This window comes from Schistocerca americana, chromosome X, assembly GCF_021461395.2.
Source record: "Schistocerca americana isolate TAMUIC-IGC-003095 chromosome X, iqSchAmer2.1, whole genome shotgun sequence".
NCBI classification, from domain to species: Eukaryota; Metazoa; Arthropoda; class Insecta; order Orthoptera; family Acrididae; genus Schistocerca; species Schistocerca americana.
Window position 1 is genome coordinate 233,363,035 of NC_060130.1, and position 14,400 is coordinate 233,377,434.

Below are 14,400 nucleotides of genomic sequence, written 5' to 3' on the forward strand. Positions count from 1 at the left end.
ACCTTTCTGTGAAGTGTTTTCCAATGCCCTTCGACCGGGAAGGCGTTTGATACAGTTGCGCACTGTCGCCTGATAAAGTAAGAGCCTACGGAATATTAGACCAGCTGTGTGGCTGGATTGAAGAATTTTTAGCAAACAGAACACAGCATGTTGTTCTCAATGGAGAGACGTCTACAGACAAAGTAACCTCTGGCGTGCCACAGGGGAGTGTTATGGGACCATTGCTTTTCACAATATACATAAATGACCTAGTAGATAGTGTCGGAAGTTCCATGCGACTTTTCGCGGATGATGCTGTAGTATACAGAGATGTTGCAGCATTAGAAAATTGCAGCGAAATGCAGGAAGATCTGCAGCGTATAGGCGCTTGGTGCAGGGAGTGGCAACTGACCCTTAACGTAGACAAATGTAATGTATTGCGAATACATAGAAAGATGGATCCTTTATTGTATGATTATATGATAGCGGAACAAACACTGGTAGCAGTTACTTCTGTAATATATCTGGGAGTATGCGTACGGGACGATCTGAAGTGGAATGATCATATAAAATTAATTGCTGGTAAGGCGGGTGCCAGGTTGAGATTCATTGGGAGAGTCCTTAGAAAATGTAGTCCAACAAAGGAGGTGGCTTACAAAACACTCTTTCGACCTATACTTGAGTATTGCTCATCAGTGTGGGATCCGCACTAGGTCGGGTTGACAGAGGAGATAGAGAGGATCCAAAGAAGAGCGGCGCGTTTCGTCACAGGGTTATTTGGTAAGCGTGATAGCGTTACGGAGATGTTTAGCAAACTCAAGTGGCAGACTCTGCAAGAGAGGTGCTCTGCATCGCGGTGTAGCTTGCTGTCCAGGTTTCGAGAGGGTGCGTTTCTGGATGAGGTATCGAATATATTGCTTCCCCCTACTTATACCTCCGGAGGAGATCACGAAGGTAAAACTAGAGAGATTCGAGCGCGCACGGAGGCTTTCCGGCAGTCGTTCTTCCCGTAAACCATACGTGACTGGAACAGGAAAGGGAGGTAATGACAGTAGCACGTAAAGTGCCCTCCGCCACACACCGTTGGGTGTCTTGCGGAGTGTAGATGTAGACCCAATGTTATGGGTGGAAAAGATCGCTGTTATCGGTGCTCAGTTACGGGTACGATCTTCATACTGTCGATGTCTGTTACAAGCAAGCAGCATACTTCACGTTCTAATATGCAACCGAAGTCCGAAACTGAAAATATGAGTAACCGGCGGAGCTGCGAGCCGTGACAGGCCGCGTCGCCGGTGGGCCGGGGCGCGGCGGGAACCACCTGTCCGGGAACGGTTCCCATTCACAAACATGCATCCATTCTGCCGCAAGAGAATGCGCCAGCGGTGACAAACGGCCATCGGTAGGTGCGGTGCGGGGGCCAGCGGGTGGCGGACAGGCGCGACGAAAGGACGGGAGAAAGCACGCCCCCGCTCCCACGCTGCAAAGCCGCCGACCACTGTTTTAGAAACTCGCCGCATGTGCCAGCTTACGGCCAACTTAGGTCAATATATTTACACGCGCGGCAACGCTGGCGGGATGTCCCTCGTTAGCTACGCACCCGACAGGAAGGTCAAATCACGGATGCCGCCAAATCCCGGGCCGTTCCCACACTCCGCTGCTGCCTCCAGACTTTGACGTCTGTTCGGATGCCGACAACAGAGCCCGCACCCGTCAACGGTGCTGCACAGACCAACCAAAATTATGACCGCGATAACCAGAACGGAAATTGTTGCGTTCTGCGTAATACGGATTCCGTGCATAATAGTAACAAACGCTTTGTTTCAGGTGATACGAACAGACCAACGTCTGTTAAAATCAATCTGTAATACACTGGAAAAAAAAACAATTTTTTCATGCCAGTCTTTCTTCCGCTGGTACATTTATCGTTTATTTCTTTTCCGTTAACCTTAGCCTTCGGCGCTACCCGTAACTCAAATATTGAGGCTATAGTCCCAATGATTTCAACAATGGAACTATGCAAATATTCTAAATCCCAAGACGTTCGATTAACCCTATTTTGATACGCGTTAACTATATACTGAGAGGGGTCGACTACAACCCCGCTCCTCCCCATAAGTCTAGCAAGAAGTTTTATCGTTCTACGTATTGTTGGTGTTCTCTGCAAATATTTGGCGATGTTAATCTAAGAATTACACAAAGCCAAGTGGTGCAGCAGCTACATATCGACCTGAACTTCCGGAGGAACACTGATATCCCAAAAATGGTTCAAATGGCTCTGAGCACTATGGGAATTAACATCAGTCCCCTAGAACGTAGAACTACTTAAACCTAACTAACCGAAGGACGTCACACACATCGATGCCCGAGGCAGGACTCGAACCTGCGACCGTAGCAATCTCGCGGTTCCAGACTAAAGCGCCTAGAACCGCTCGGCCACACGCGCCGGCACTAATATCCCAAACGAGATTTCTGAGTCAGAAAAAAATATTATCGTGGACACTGGAGACATCGCGGAAGAATGCCAGCCATAAAATACCCCGAAAGTACAAATCGAATGGGAAGAGACGGGGAAACCTCGGAAATGATGGAAATGACTATTTGTGAGAGTCAGGAATAGGCAGTGGACTAATTCCTGAAAGGAAACGACCAAGATTTCCTGTGTGACGTTTTCACCACAGGACATAGCCAGTTCTGTAACCTGTTGTAAGCTGAGCTTATACTTCGACTTCATTATCCTCCATGGAGAACAACATTTGTACGATGTAAAGGCTGAATTATACGTTAGTGACTAGCGCCAGTTTCTTCTCACAGTAAGGTACGAAACAATTGTCACCAAAAAATTCCTAGCGCCTATATTACTAATATCGCAAGAGCTGTGACCGTGACATGTTTCGCAAACCACAGGGGAATGACGTAACATGCAGTGGCGCGTAGGAGCTCAAACCTGAATGAGTGACAATATGTAAAAAAACATTCGAGCGTATCATGCGACCGGAAGAGACGATGGGCGGACAGGAAGTGGAGGTACAGGGCCTTCGAGAGCGCCGCCATTAGGAAACAGAGGGGGCCCCAACTATGAATGGAGGAAGAGGACTCGCAAGCGCGCTTTGTGCGAGCCCTACCGGCCGGAAGGGGTACCAGCGGCTCGGGTCGCGCGCTATTGTCGCACAGTGCAGCGCTACCTAACAGTCTCCGCGCTAACTGAACATTCCTTTCTAATACAGCTACCTACTATCCCACGACCTGGCTCCGAACATTACGCAAGGCACCGGCGCTGGGTAATGCGACATTTAAAGAGATCGCGGGTGTTGCCGGGTTCAGAGCTTAACGCGCCGAGGTCGGTATTTTGCTCGTATTGGGCAAGACGCGACCGCAAAGAGAAGGCGGGGGCGTCTTAAGGTATCTGACGGAGCGGCAGGTGCTAAGTGATTCGAGGGAGACAAAAATTCTCTCCTGCCTCGTGGGATAAAGCAATCGAACAGTACGCTATTGGGAGGCGCAGCCGCGGGATGGATTACGGAGAGTCAGTTCCGAGACAAGTCCCGTGGGAGAAGGCGTGCGCCGAAGCGGGGGCGAGGGCACAGGCCGGAAGTTGGCTACCTAAGGCTGGCGTCATATGCGCAGCCTCCAGAGATGCTTCCCAGCCGGCACCCCCCTGCCTCGCCGTGCTTGCCATATGGCGGCCCCGCTTCCCTCGACCGGCCATCTGGCCCGACGCCGCGTGCTGGACACCCCTACCTGCGATTTTCGCCAAAAGGTGCGCCACCGGGACTACACGCAATTACTTTAGCTGACAGCCGCCTGCAGCCCTCGCATTTCCTGGCGGCGTCAACTGCCAACACTACAATCGCAGCGAACGCACGTTCTTTTACTCTTTCCTTCGGCGCGCGCACGCACACACACACACACACACACACACACACACACACACACACACACACACACAGAAGGGGGAGTCCTCTGCAATATTTGATTCTTTTAAAGACAATCACGCAAAACAACGAAATGACAGTAATAACTCGTGCTACAATGATCATGAACGGAGGGTTCTGCAAAAAACTGTAAAAATGCTTTATGTACATCCACTATCTTTACTAATGGCTACACCTTATTACATATAGTTACTGGCCTCATCTCTATACGAAAGGAACTTCTCTAGCTGAAAAATTGGTGTACTTAGTTCAGATTTGAGTTCTTTCTCCAGCTTGAGTAACAATGCGGATTTCGGAGTCTCCCTATGCCTTTAAGAACACAACTTTCATATGCGTTTTAGACAAGGTCCGTAACTTAAACGCGAAACAACTGAAAGAGTAATTTAGCGTGAGACCACCAAGGAGACTGGTTGCAGCAAGCAAGCCGCGAAAGCGCGTGAGCAGTAAGAAAACATTAAGAACTGTGACTGCAAAGAGGCCAGCTGATTAGCATGAGGAATAGTTCTTTAATTTTCAAACTATCCATGTGTTTAACTCCATTTAGATTGAATTACAACTTAAGATTCACACTTCACGCGGCAAGCTGTCGTTCGACAGAGACTAATACAGAATAGCGCTATAGTATTGTGTTTACGACATCCTCTTTCGACTGAAGAGCTTAATAGTCAATTAAGATTAGTAGAGAGAGATAACCGAAATAACACCACACTACTTTTTGACCGAGGGATCAAGTTTTTAATATTCAACGACACTTTTCTTCCACTTTTTGGTGACAAATGTCTTCCACATCATGCGATATCTAGATACGAATTTTTATCGAGTAATTTGTTTTGTTCTAAGCTCGGTGACTTAAATATGGGAATATCGCTAGTAATGTTGTAGGTAACTTTCAAATAAGGACAACCGTAAGTGAAATAGGTACAGTCGGAAGAAAAGAGATGGCTGAGCTCTAAAACGAGGTGGGCTGCCTACACACAGTAGCCGCCAACAGAACCAGGGCAGGAGAAATGTGATAGTATACACACTGAGCCGTGCCAAGCAGACACGACGGTATACCAGTACAAGAGCGCTAGCTCAAGGATGTAGTTATTAAGAACTCATGTAATAGTTTCGCCAGCTAACTGACGTAGCTCAGGATATACGGAGGACGAACATAATGGATTCGACGCTCAACAGGAACTGTCAAGAAGATACGTGGAGACTTGTTTGTAAGGAAGGAAATTCGTAACTGCAAAGCTGTGATACGGTGAATTCCCTTCGTGACAGCCACTTAGGTTAAAGTCTTGACGATTAAAAAGTTGGAACCAAGTGACACAAAGACGGTAACAGCTTTTTTTTAGTTAGCCCAGTGTTTACAGTGACAGGTAGCGAAGTCTTACATCAGGCATCGTGGATTTTTGCTGATGAGCTATATAGATTTATAGAAAGCCTCACACGGCTGAAGATAGATTAGATTCGGTGGGAACGAAAGGTCCCTGGTATAGAGCCTTGAGCTTTAAAGATAGGTATACTTAGCGCTCCAGTTTATTGACACAAGTATCGAGAACTCTTCTCACAACAATTCTCATGTAGATACAGCCTTGTTGTAAAGAAACAGAACCGCCCACTGCCTCCAATGTTATCTAAGGCAGTATACAGCCAACTTTGGAATGTGTACGAACTGTGTATAGCCGTGCAATTCCGTTTGTCAAGCCGAAGCGTAGATTTTTGTAATAGTTTTACACCATTTTATTTATAAATGAATGTCACCTCTACAAACATTTTTTGAAAAATGTTCAGTAAAAGCTAAGCTTACGCTGCAATTACGTCGTCAAAGATTCATAAAATATTTATGACATACCTTGGTAAAATTTTATAGTGTAAGACGGGCCTCGAATGATTTTCATTCTTTATTTGCGCAATGTTACGTTGCGCTGCAAGCGTTATGGTCAATTTCCGCTAAATATGAAACAAGCGAATGTCTTCTTACAAGGGCGTATTTCATCTCGTTTATTATGTTAGTTCAGACAACGGAAATGTCACGGTAGCTATAATGGCTGTTTTTGGTTAACTATGATAGTGAAATAAATGAGGGACTTAGAAATAAAATCTGTCTGCTATCTTTGTAGCATTTTTACTACGCCAATTTCCTTTTCGAAGTCACAGCTTCACCATCATCTACTTGTGGGTTAAGGATCTCTACAGCGATGTCAACACTCCAGAAACACTTATCTGTACACGAAATATACAGTAGAAGTAATCCATCGAACTACAGACCTATATCACTGACGTCTGTTTGCAGTAGGGTTTTGGAGCATATACTGTATTCAAACATTATGAATCACCTCTAAGGGAACGATCTATTGATACGTAATCAGCATGGTTTCAGAAAACATCGTTCTTGTGCAACGCAGCTAGCTCTTTATTTGCACGAAGTAATGGCCGCTATTGACAGGGGATCTCAAGTTGATTCCGTATTTCTAGATTTCCGGAAAGCTTTTGACACCGTTCCTCACAAGCGACTTCTAATCAAGCTGCAGGCCTATGGGGTATCGTCTCAGTTGGGCGACTGGATTCGTGATTTCCTGTCAGGAAGGTCGCAGTTCGTAGTAATAGACGGAAAATCATCGAGTAAAACTGAAGTGATATCAGGTGTTCCCCAGGGAAGCGTCCTAGGACCTCTGCTGTTCCTGATCTATATAAATGACCTGGGTGACAATCTGAGCAGTTCTCTTAGGTTGTTCGCAGATGATGCTGTAATTTACCGTCTAGTAACGTCATCCGAAGAGCAGTATCAGTTGCAAAGTGATTTAGAAAAGATTGCTGTATGGTGTGGCAGGTGGCAGTTGGCGCTAAATAACGAAAAGTGTGAAGTGATACACATGAGTTCCAAAAGAAATCCGTTGGAATTCGATTACTCGATAAATAGTACAATTCTCAAGGCTGTCAATTCAACTAAGCACCTGGGTGTTAAAATTACGAACAACTTCAGTTGGAAAGACCACATAGATAATATTGTAGGAAGGCGAGCCAAAGGTTGCGTGCAACAAGTCCACTAAAGAGACAGCTTACACTACACTCGTTCGTGCTCTGTTAGAATATTGCTGCACGGTGTGGGATCTTTACCATGTGGGATTGATCGAAAGGGTGCAAAAAAAGGGCAGCTCGTTTTGTATTATCACGTAATAGGGGAGAGAGTGTGACAGATATGATACGCGAGTTGGGATGGAAGTCATTAAAGCAAAGACGTTTCTCGTCGCGGCGAGATCTATTTACGAAATTTCAGATTTTCTCTTCCGAATGCGAAAATATTTTGTTGAGCCCATCCTACATAGGTAGGAATGATCATCAAAATAAAATAGGGTAAATGAGAGCTCGGACAGAAAGGTTTGGGTGTTCGTTTTTCCCGCGCCCTGTTCGGGAGTGGAATGGTAGAGAGATAGTATGATTGTGGTTCGACGAACCCTCTGCCAAGCACTTACATGTGAATTGCCGAGTAGTCATGAAGATGTAGACATGTTTCTAGGATATTGACATCGCTTGTGAGGTCCATACATAAAAAGGCACGATGACGCTGTGACTTCGAAATGTACATTGGCATAAAAGACAGTTTTCCGCTAAGGAGATACTTCAAATACGCATCTGTAGACTGAGAGCCTCAACAAACTGGCGTGTGACGTGACTTTCTAACTAACGCAACAGACTTTCTCGCTCATTTGGCCGCATTACGCTGCACTTAGCTTCGTTTAAAGTACGGGGCGGCGAATGGAAAGCAGGCGCGCTCAGAGATGGTGCGAAATGCGTTAGCGGTACTCACCGGCCACGTGAAGTCGAACGGGAAGCGGATGGGGTTGGTGAATCCGGGCGGCGAGAGGTCGTCCAGGAAGACGGAGTTGTCGCCGAGCACGGGCGTCGTCACGTCGCCGAACGTGCAGGGAGACGTGGTGTCGATGTTGGCCTGGTAGTGCTTGAGGCAGACTCGGAACCTCGTCCGGCACTGCCCGGGACACGTGGACGCCGGGGGCACGGGCCGCGCGCCGCTGCAGCACTGGCCCACACTGTCCTTGCCGTAGTCGTTCACGAACGACTTGAGACGCAGCTCGAAGACTCCGGAGCCACGCGCCTGGGGGCCCAACACCACCTTGCAGACACCCACTCCGAGCCGCCTAGCGGAGCGTCCTCCGGCGACACACACACACACACACACACACACACACACACACACACACAGCTCTCTACTAATTACTTCTAAGCTACATTCTATTATTACTACATACGCTGCCGCACAATCGGCGCCCGCGTCGCTGGGCAAAATCAAAACAACTCGTTCGCGACGGAGGCAACAGTCGCGGCTTTGACAGGCGCGGAGCCATGCGGAGGCGCCTACTCAGTAACCGAATTCGTTAAGCCGCGTACAACAAAGACGTGACACCGTGATTTCAGAAGTAACAGTGTATACTGCCTGTGTCGAGCGAGCCTCAAATTCTACAATACCCGAGTACCCCATGCAGTGATGTGGCTTCGGACCGTTATCACCGTGAAGATAAATTTTCGGTTTACACTCTTGGCAAAATTACATAAAACATTGGAAATAACAGTTCTCGGGCATCCTGGAGATTAAGCGTTAGGATACCCCCTTAGGATCGTATTACACTGTACAACATCTTTGACAAATATCATTCATAAAAAAAAAGACATTTTTCTAAAATCTCTGGCCGTGTATTGTGGTACTTTTGTCGGTTCTATGAAAGAATGTGGTCCTTGCGTTTAGTAAAGATACGTCGAAGAACATTGACAGTGTAATACGAGCCTTAACATCTTTTAATGAGATTCCACTAACCGCAGTGACTGACACTTTTGATCAAACACGCATGCCCAAAGCTTACGCGGCTATACGCTATACACTGTATCATGTATGTCAGCTACCTCTATCAGTGTCAGATCTTCGTCACAGCCTTCGGTACGACAGTGAACTGCACTCTTACCGAATTTTTTACAATGTTATTCTCTGCGTGTGTTTTTGGAACCGGGTCATGCAAATAAAAGTAACCGATAGCAGCAACTGTTACTAAAATATTACCAAAAAAATTACTTTTTCCAATCGCTTACTCGAGTAACTTTGAACGTGAAAATGAAGAAGGCGCAGGAGCTGCCTCCGATGGAGAGAATTTGGCGAGTGCACGGCAAGCAGGCGCCCCGACCGGCGGTCTCGCAACACTTGTCCACCGGAACAGGGCCCGTGCTGTCGCTGCCCACCACACAGACACGTCACTTTTTGTACGGCCAGCAGCTGCCTGCTGGCCGTGCTCAGAGTCTGCTGTGGGTCCAAGTCGTTAACCGGCGAAAAGCTTTCTCTACTATTGCACCTCGATACTACGGACTTTACTTTTTATCTCAGAAAATGCGAACATAAAAACTAAGTTAACACTATGTATTACACTGCATTCGCAACGGTTATGCACTAATGTTTATCAAGCTTCTTGCTAAACAAAAACTATTACTAAAACAAAGCACGCTGTTTGCAGAAAACAATGTCGCCAAACCAACACTAACAGAACAGTAATCATTTTTTTTCCCTACAGGCCGCGATAAAACCTATTTTTAGAGCTGGCACAGTATCTGAAACGAGCAGGAAGATTTTTGCCAATAAAATGATACTGAAGCGCAGCACGCCGGATCATGAACCAGTGACTGCCAACACCACTCGGTATGCCAAGAACTGAAATGCGCTTTAGGCCGCAGAAAATACGCACAAATGCTGTAACTAACTTCAAATCGCAGCACAGCGTAAGATTTGGAAACAGTTGTGGCTGTACACAAGCGCGATGTTTATAAGCAATCTAAGTAAACAACAAGGGATTCGGCTGTCCACGCCACGTGGAAAGAGCAAAACATCTTTCCCTCCAGTGAGCTAACAATGCCAGTGAACAATGATGGAATATAGAGAGAATATTTCGCGATTCGCGTAAATGACAGGACGCGCGGCTAAACAACTTCGCCAATCATTTGAGACAGTATGCAACAAAAGACGGTGACAGGATGTGTTTTGTGGGGCTTTAAGGAGTAAGTGCTACTCTGAAAGAAGGGCCAGCGAAATGCTGCAAAGATTAAGGAAGCAAGTCGGGTAAGACGGAGTCGCGTCGATTGGAATTCCACGGAAGCCTGCCGACCGGAGTTCCCACGGTCGGCGGCTGCGCCTGGCTCAGACCTCTCCCGGCCAGACACGTTTTCTGCAAACAGCGTGCGATCTGTCATCGTGACGAGCAGTTACAGTACCTGGTGCAGCGCAGCGAAGAAGACAGCTACCAATATCATAAAGCAGTCCGCATGAGACGATATCCACCTCATGGTGGGGCCTGGAACTCGTATCGTCTGCTTCCTTTTCCGCACAGCCTGGAGGCGGGTTACGATGTTACCTCAACGCACACCTGCAAGACGGCGCCATAGGCCTTCTGCACACTATTTGCGGTTTGTTACGTGAATAGGCAGCACTCGCAGAAAAAAAAACAAGTGGGGGAAAGAACTGTCAAAAGGTATTAAAAATTTCTGCTCAAAATAAAACACCACAGCACGAAGCTACGTACACATAACTCTCGCAAAGGAACACTTAAATCCAAATGGAGTTGAAGCAGACGTCCAATTAGCACAGAACACTAACGATCATAACGTACAACAGTCCGTTTGATAATGTATATCATCACTCAGATTGACACACGCCACAGAATATACAGACGAAAATTTGTTGGGAGCTGCGAGCCTAGCCGCTACCGTAGTATCCACGCTATCATAAAACACAGCGTGTATATCCGGCGCACGTCGCGTTCTAAGCTCGGCAGCGCAGCAGGCGTCTCGGCGACTTTGAACCACCACGAGCCGAGACTGGCCAAAGACTGAAGCGAGAAAGGCCCGCAGCCCTCTGCCCGCGGATGCACGAAGCCAGCGCTCCCTGCGGTGAAGACGCGCAACTGCAACCGGCGACCGGACGTTCGCGCTGTTCTGGGCAGATGGCGGCACGCTACGACAGCCGCACAGCAACAACGGGGCGAAACTGGTGTTCCGTTCGCGCCATCCTCCCCTACTTATAACATCCCGCAGCCCCGACTAGTCCCGAGGGACAGCTGCAAAGCTTTTTAAAACACACGTGCACAAGTGACTGGAGGGGGCAGCCCGCGGCGGGTAGGGGAGCCAGATGCATCTGCAGCACTGCAGCCCCCTACGTCACACATGGAGGGGGCTTTGTCAGTCCGCTCCTCGCGCACCACCGGACGCAATGACGTCACGTGCTCTACGTCATAAGTCTAGGTACGCTCATTCTATAATCGAACTGACATACCTCCTCGTATTCGTTAGTACTTTCGCGCTGAAGTGTGATCACTTCATTAAACTTTTTCTTCGAATTTAAGAACTTGACTGAAAGCTTTGACACGTCCTGACGAGCGGTGTACCTAGCCTTCTCTAAATAATAAGCAGAGAGGAAAAATAATACTTCAACAAAGGTGGCATCATTCTTTCAGTTGTCGAATAATACAATACGAAACCAAACTTTCCACTATCAGACAGTAACTATAATTTCCTTCGAAATTTCCCCCCCCCCCCGATTTATTAGCTGCCCCATGCCCTACCTGAATTTGTAATTAATATGTATTCTGTTTCATGTAGTCTGAGGTCCGTCTGGTAGCTTTCACCAGGGGCTACAAAATTCTGAAAATGTAGTAAGTTTCGGTTAAGTTACACGTCAACAGTGACAACAATCCAAAGTCAATTTTGCTCCGAGAAACGAAGTGAAAATATTCTTTTTATTGGTGGTTTCTCCAAATATAGCTGCTGATATACTTTTCAACCAATTGACCTACATTCGGCGGATTTCAGCATCGTATAAAGTGATCAGCTTTTCTTCCATAACATTTAATTTACATGCAGAGAATCCCACAATACTGAAACTAAGCCTATGTGTAATCCAATAATCGCTCCAACCGACAACAAATCCGGTACAGCAATACATTTTGACAACAAAATAACTGCGACCTGCACTGTCGCCGGCCACATATAATCAAATTAACTTTCATATGGCGAACTGTATGAAGACTGTATGATTGTAATAGCTGAGAGTTTCTGAAAGGGGTGTATTTTGTCATTTTCTTGTCGGGACTACGATTCGTCATGAGGGCGTTTCTGAAGAGGCTATGGGTGGGAGAGGGACGCTGGGAACACTACTTAAAAACACCAGTATCTTGCTGGCGTGCTGGCGGTAATCCTTTAACGAAAGTTTTGCTTTATTCGCGTAGGTATTACATCGAAGTGAATAACAGCGAAAATGGAGTGTCACTAAAGAGCAAACAACAATATACCACTGCCAAAAGAAATCTAATTGGCGTACTATCACTACTGATCATCGTGTATGAGCATAGAACGTAAACGCATTTATTCATTTTATCTTTCGTTTCCAAACAAATATATTGTGAACAGCGATAAGCCAGATGCGCTTGGGTTGAACACAAGATGTCATTTTGTACTACCACTTAGGCCTAGCTTCAGATGCTTATATTTTTCTTTTAGCTTTGAAACGTTTAAAACTTCTCACACCGAACGATGTTGGGTAGAACTAACATTTTTGGTGTCATTCTACATCAAAATAAGTCTTGCATTCCACGCTTAATTTCCCGTATTTTCCCTAAATTAAACCTACCGATTGGACAGACTGTTTCTGTCTCCAACATAGGGTTCAAAATGGTTCAAATGGCTCTGAGCACTGTGGTCATTAGTCCCCTAGAACTTAGAACTACTTAAACCTAACTAACCTAAGGACATCACACACATCCATGCCCGAGGCAGGATTCGAACCTGCGACCGTAGCAGTCGCGCGGTTCCGGACTGAGCGCCTAGAACCGCTAGACCACCGCGGCCGGCTACAACATAGGGGCTTCCAGTCATCCTGCGATAACGTTTTCTGTCAAAAATAAGGCACAGTGGAATCCAGAGCCGCGTACCTTATTTCTTAACTGTGATTATCTGGTATGGTGAACTACACTCCCATAAGCTACAATGACTAATGATTCGGTTAACAATCACATGGCACTACGCAGCCGCAAAACCACGCGGATCAGCCAGCAGTTACCGCTTGTGGTGCTGGTATTAATTCATTGAGTTCCTCAAGAGCAAGTCTTGTGGCGAGAGGGAGACGTTCTGCTATCACGCATAGCCTCTATCATTCACACAATTCCTCTAACAGACGAGACCCCAACACTCACTATCGATGCACGAAGGATAATTCTAAAACTACTTTGTTGTGTCTCCTACACGTCTCTAGCACTTGCTGGTTTACGATATGACCAACAATTTTCACTTCTCAGTCACTATATCAAGACTTGTACGATAATTTTCTTGGAACTGTGAAAGCACCCAAGATTATATTATAGCACTGCTTGCACGGGAAAACGCAGAATATCCAGTGACTGGCGAGAGACTGGAGTCAGTAAACAACTGAGATGTGTGTTTCTTCGGAAATAATTTGTTCGTGTTTAATGTTTCTCTGATAACGAGAATCTTGACTAAGGAAGGTGCAGAAGTTTCTTTGGAGAAGGAACCACTCGGATTCGAAACAACAGCTAACATAGTTTCAAAAGTATTTTAAGTAGACAACTATGACACACCTCTTGCTCCATGAGTACTCAGTATAGAGAAAGGCTAAAGAAAATGCAGAGCACCAAGAAAGACTGTGAGAATACATCGCCTTCTTTTTGCAAGACGAGGGTGTCAGGGGTTGTGATTTGACGGGAATATATCGGAGAGGAGCGAAAAACTGTGGACAAATTATGTATAAAAACCTATGTACTTAACAATTATTAGGTCTGGGATCGGGGAGTCAGGTGGAATGTAAGAATCAGACACAAATGTGCTAGAACATCCAATGGAGACGTACTATAAGCATGATTCACAGGTCTAAGTAGTCTCGTCTGTACATTCCTTCATTGTTTCCGTGAACAAATCATTTATGCCCTGTGGCCCTCACCTAATAGATGAACCTAAAAATCTGAGAAATACTGCAGGTAAAAATATCTGAAGCAAAACGTTCGCGTCACTATCGAAGCAACTGTCTAAGTATACAACGCTTTCTTTTGTAAATCTGTTATATTGTTGGCATCGTATGAAGAACATTCAATCAATCATCGTTAGAAGTTAGTGAGGAGAAACTGAACTTTAAGTAAGTTTTTTTTATCGAAAATTAAACCTAGCATTTTGAGTAATTACTGTGACTTCTTCTCAGGGTTGGCTGACACACAGAACGTGCGCCTACGACTCTTTCCAGCACAGATTAAGAACTACGGTTATACTAAAAAAGAATGTATTGCTGCTTCTTGAAACTAATGTTGATACTTTATTAGTTCCTTATTGAGGAATTCATAAGACCTTTTTCTATCAAACGCAGTTTAAGTTTGATCTTCAGCCAAAATACAATTGTTCACTTCTGGTACCAGGTGGCAGACGAAGAGACACGGTTAGGGATTTGTCA

At 46.0% G+C, this 14,400-nt stretch overlaps 1 protein-coding gene across 2 annotated transcripts in view; it reads right to left on the bottom strand.

The window, feature by feature from the left end:
- LOC124555739 (neurogenic locus protein delta) overlaps positions 1 to 14,400 on the bottom strand; it is a 1,375,052-nt gene that overhangs the window by 24,636 nt on the left and 1,336,016 nt on the right. For both annotated transcript variants that reach the window (XM_047129762.1, XM_047129763.1), the window contains 2 exons: positions 10,167 to 10,318; positions 7,708 to 8,013 (listed from right to left, as the gene is read on the bottom strand). In XM_047129762.1, coding sequence (XP_046985718.1) covers positions 7,708 to 8,013; positions 10,167 to 10,238 — 378 coding nt within the window. In that variant the 5' untranslated portion in view covers positions 10,239 to 10,318. The remainder of the gene's footprint in view (positions 1 to 7,707; positions 8,014 to 10,166; positions 10,319 to 14,400) is intronic.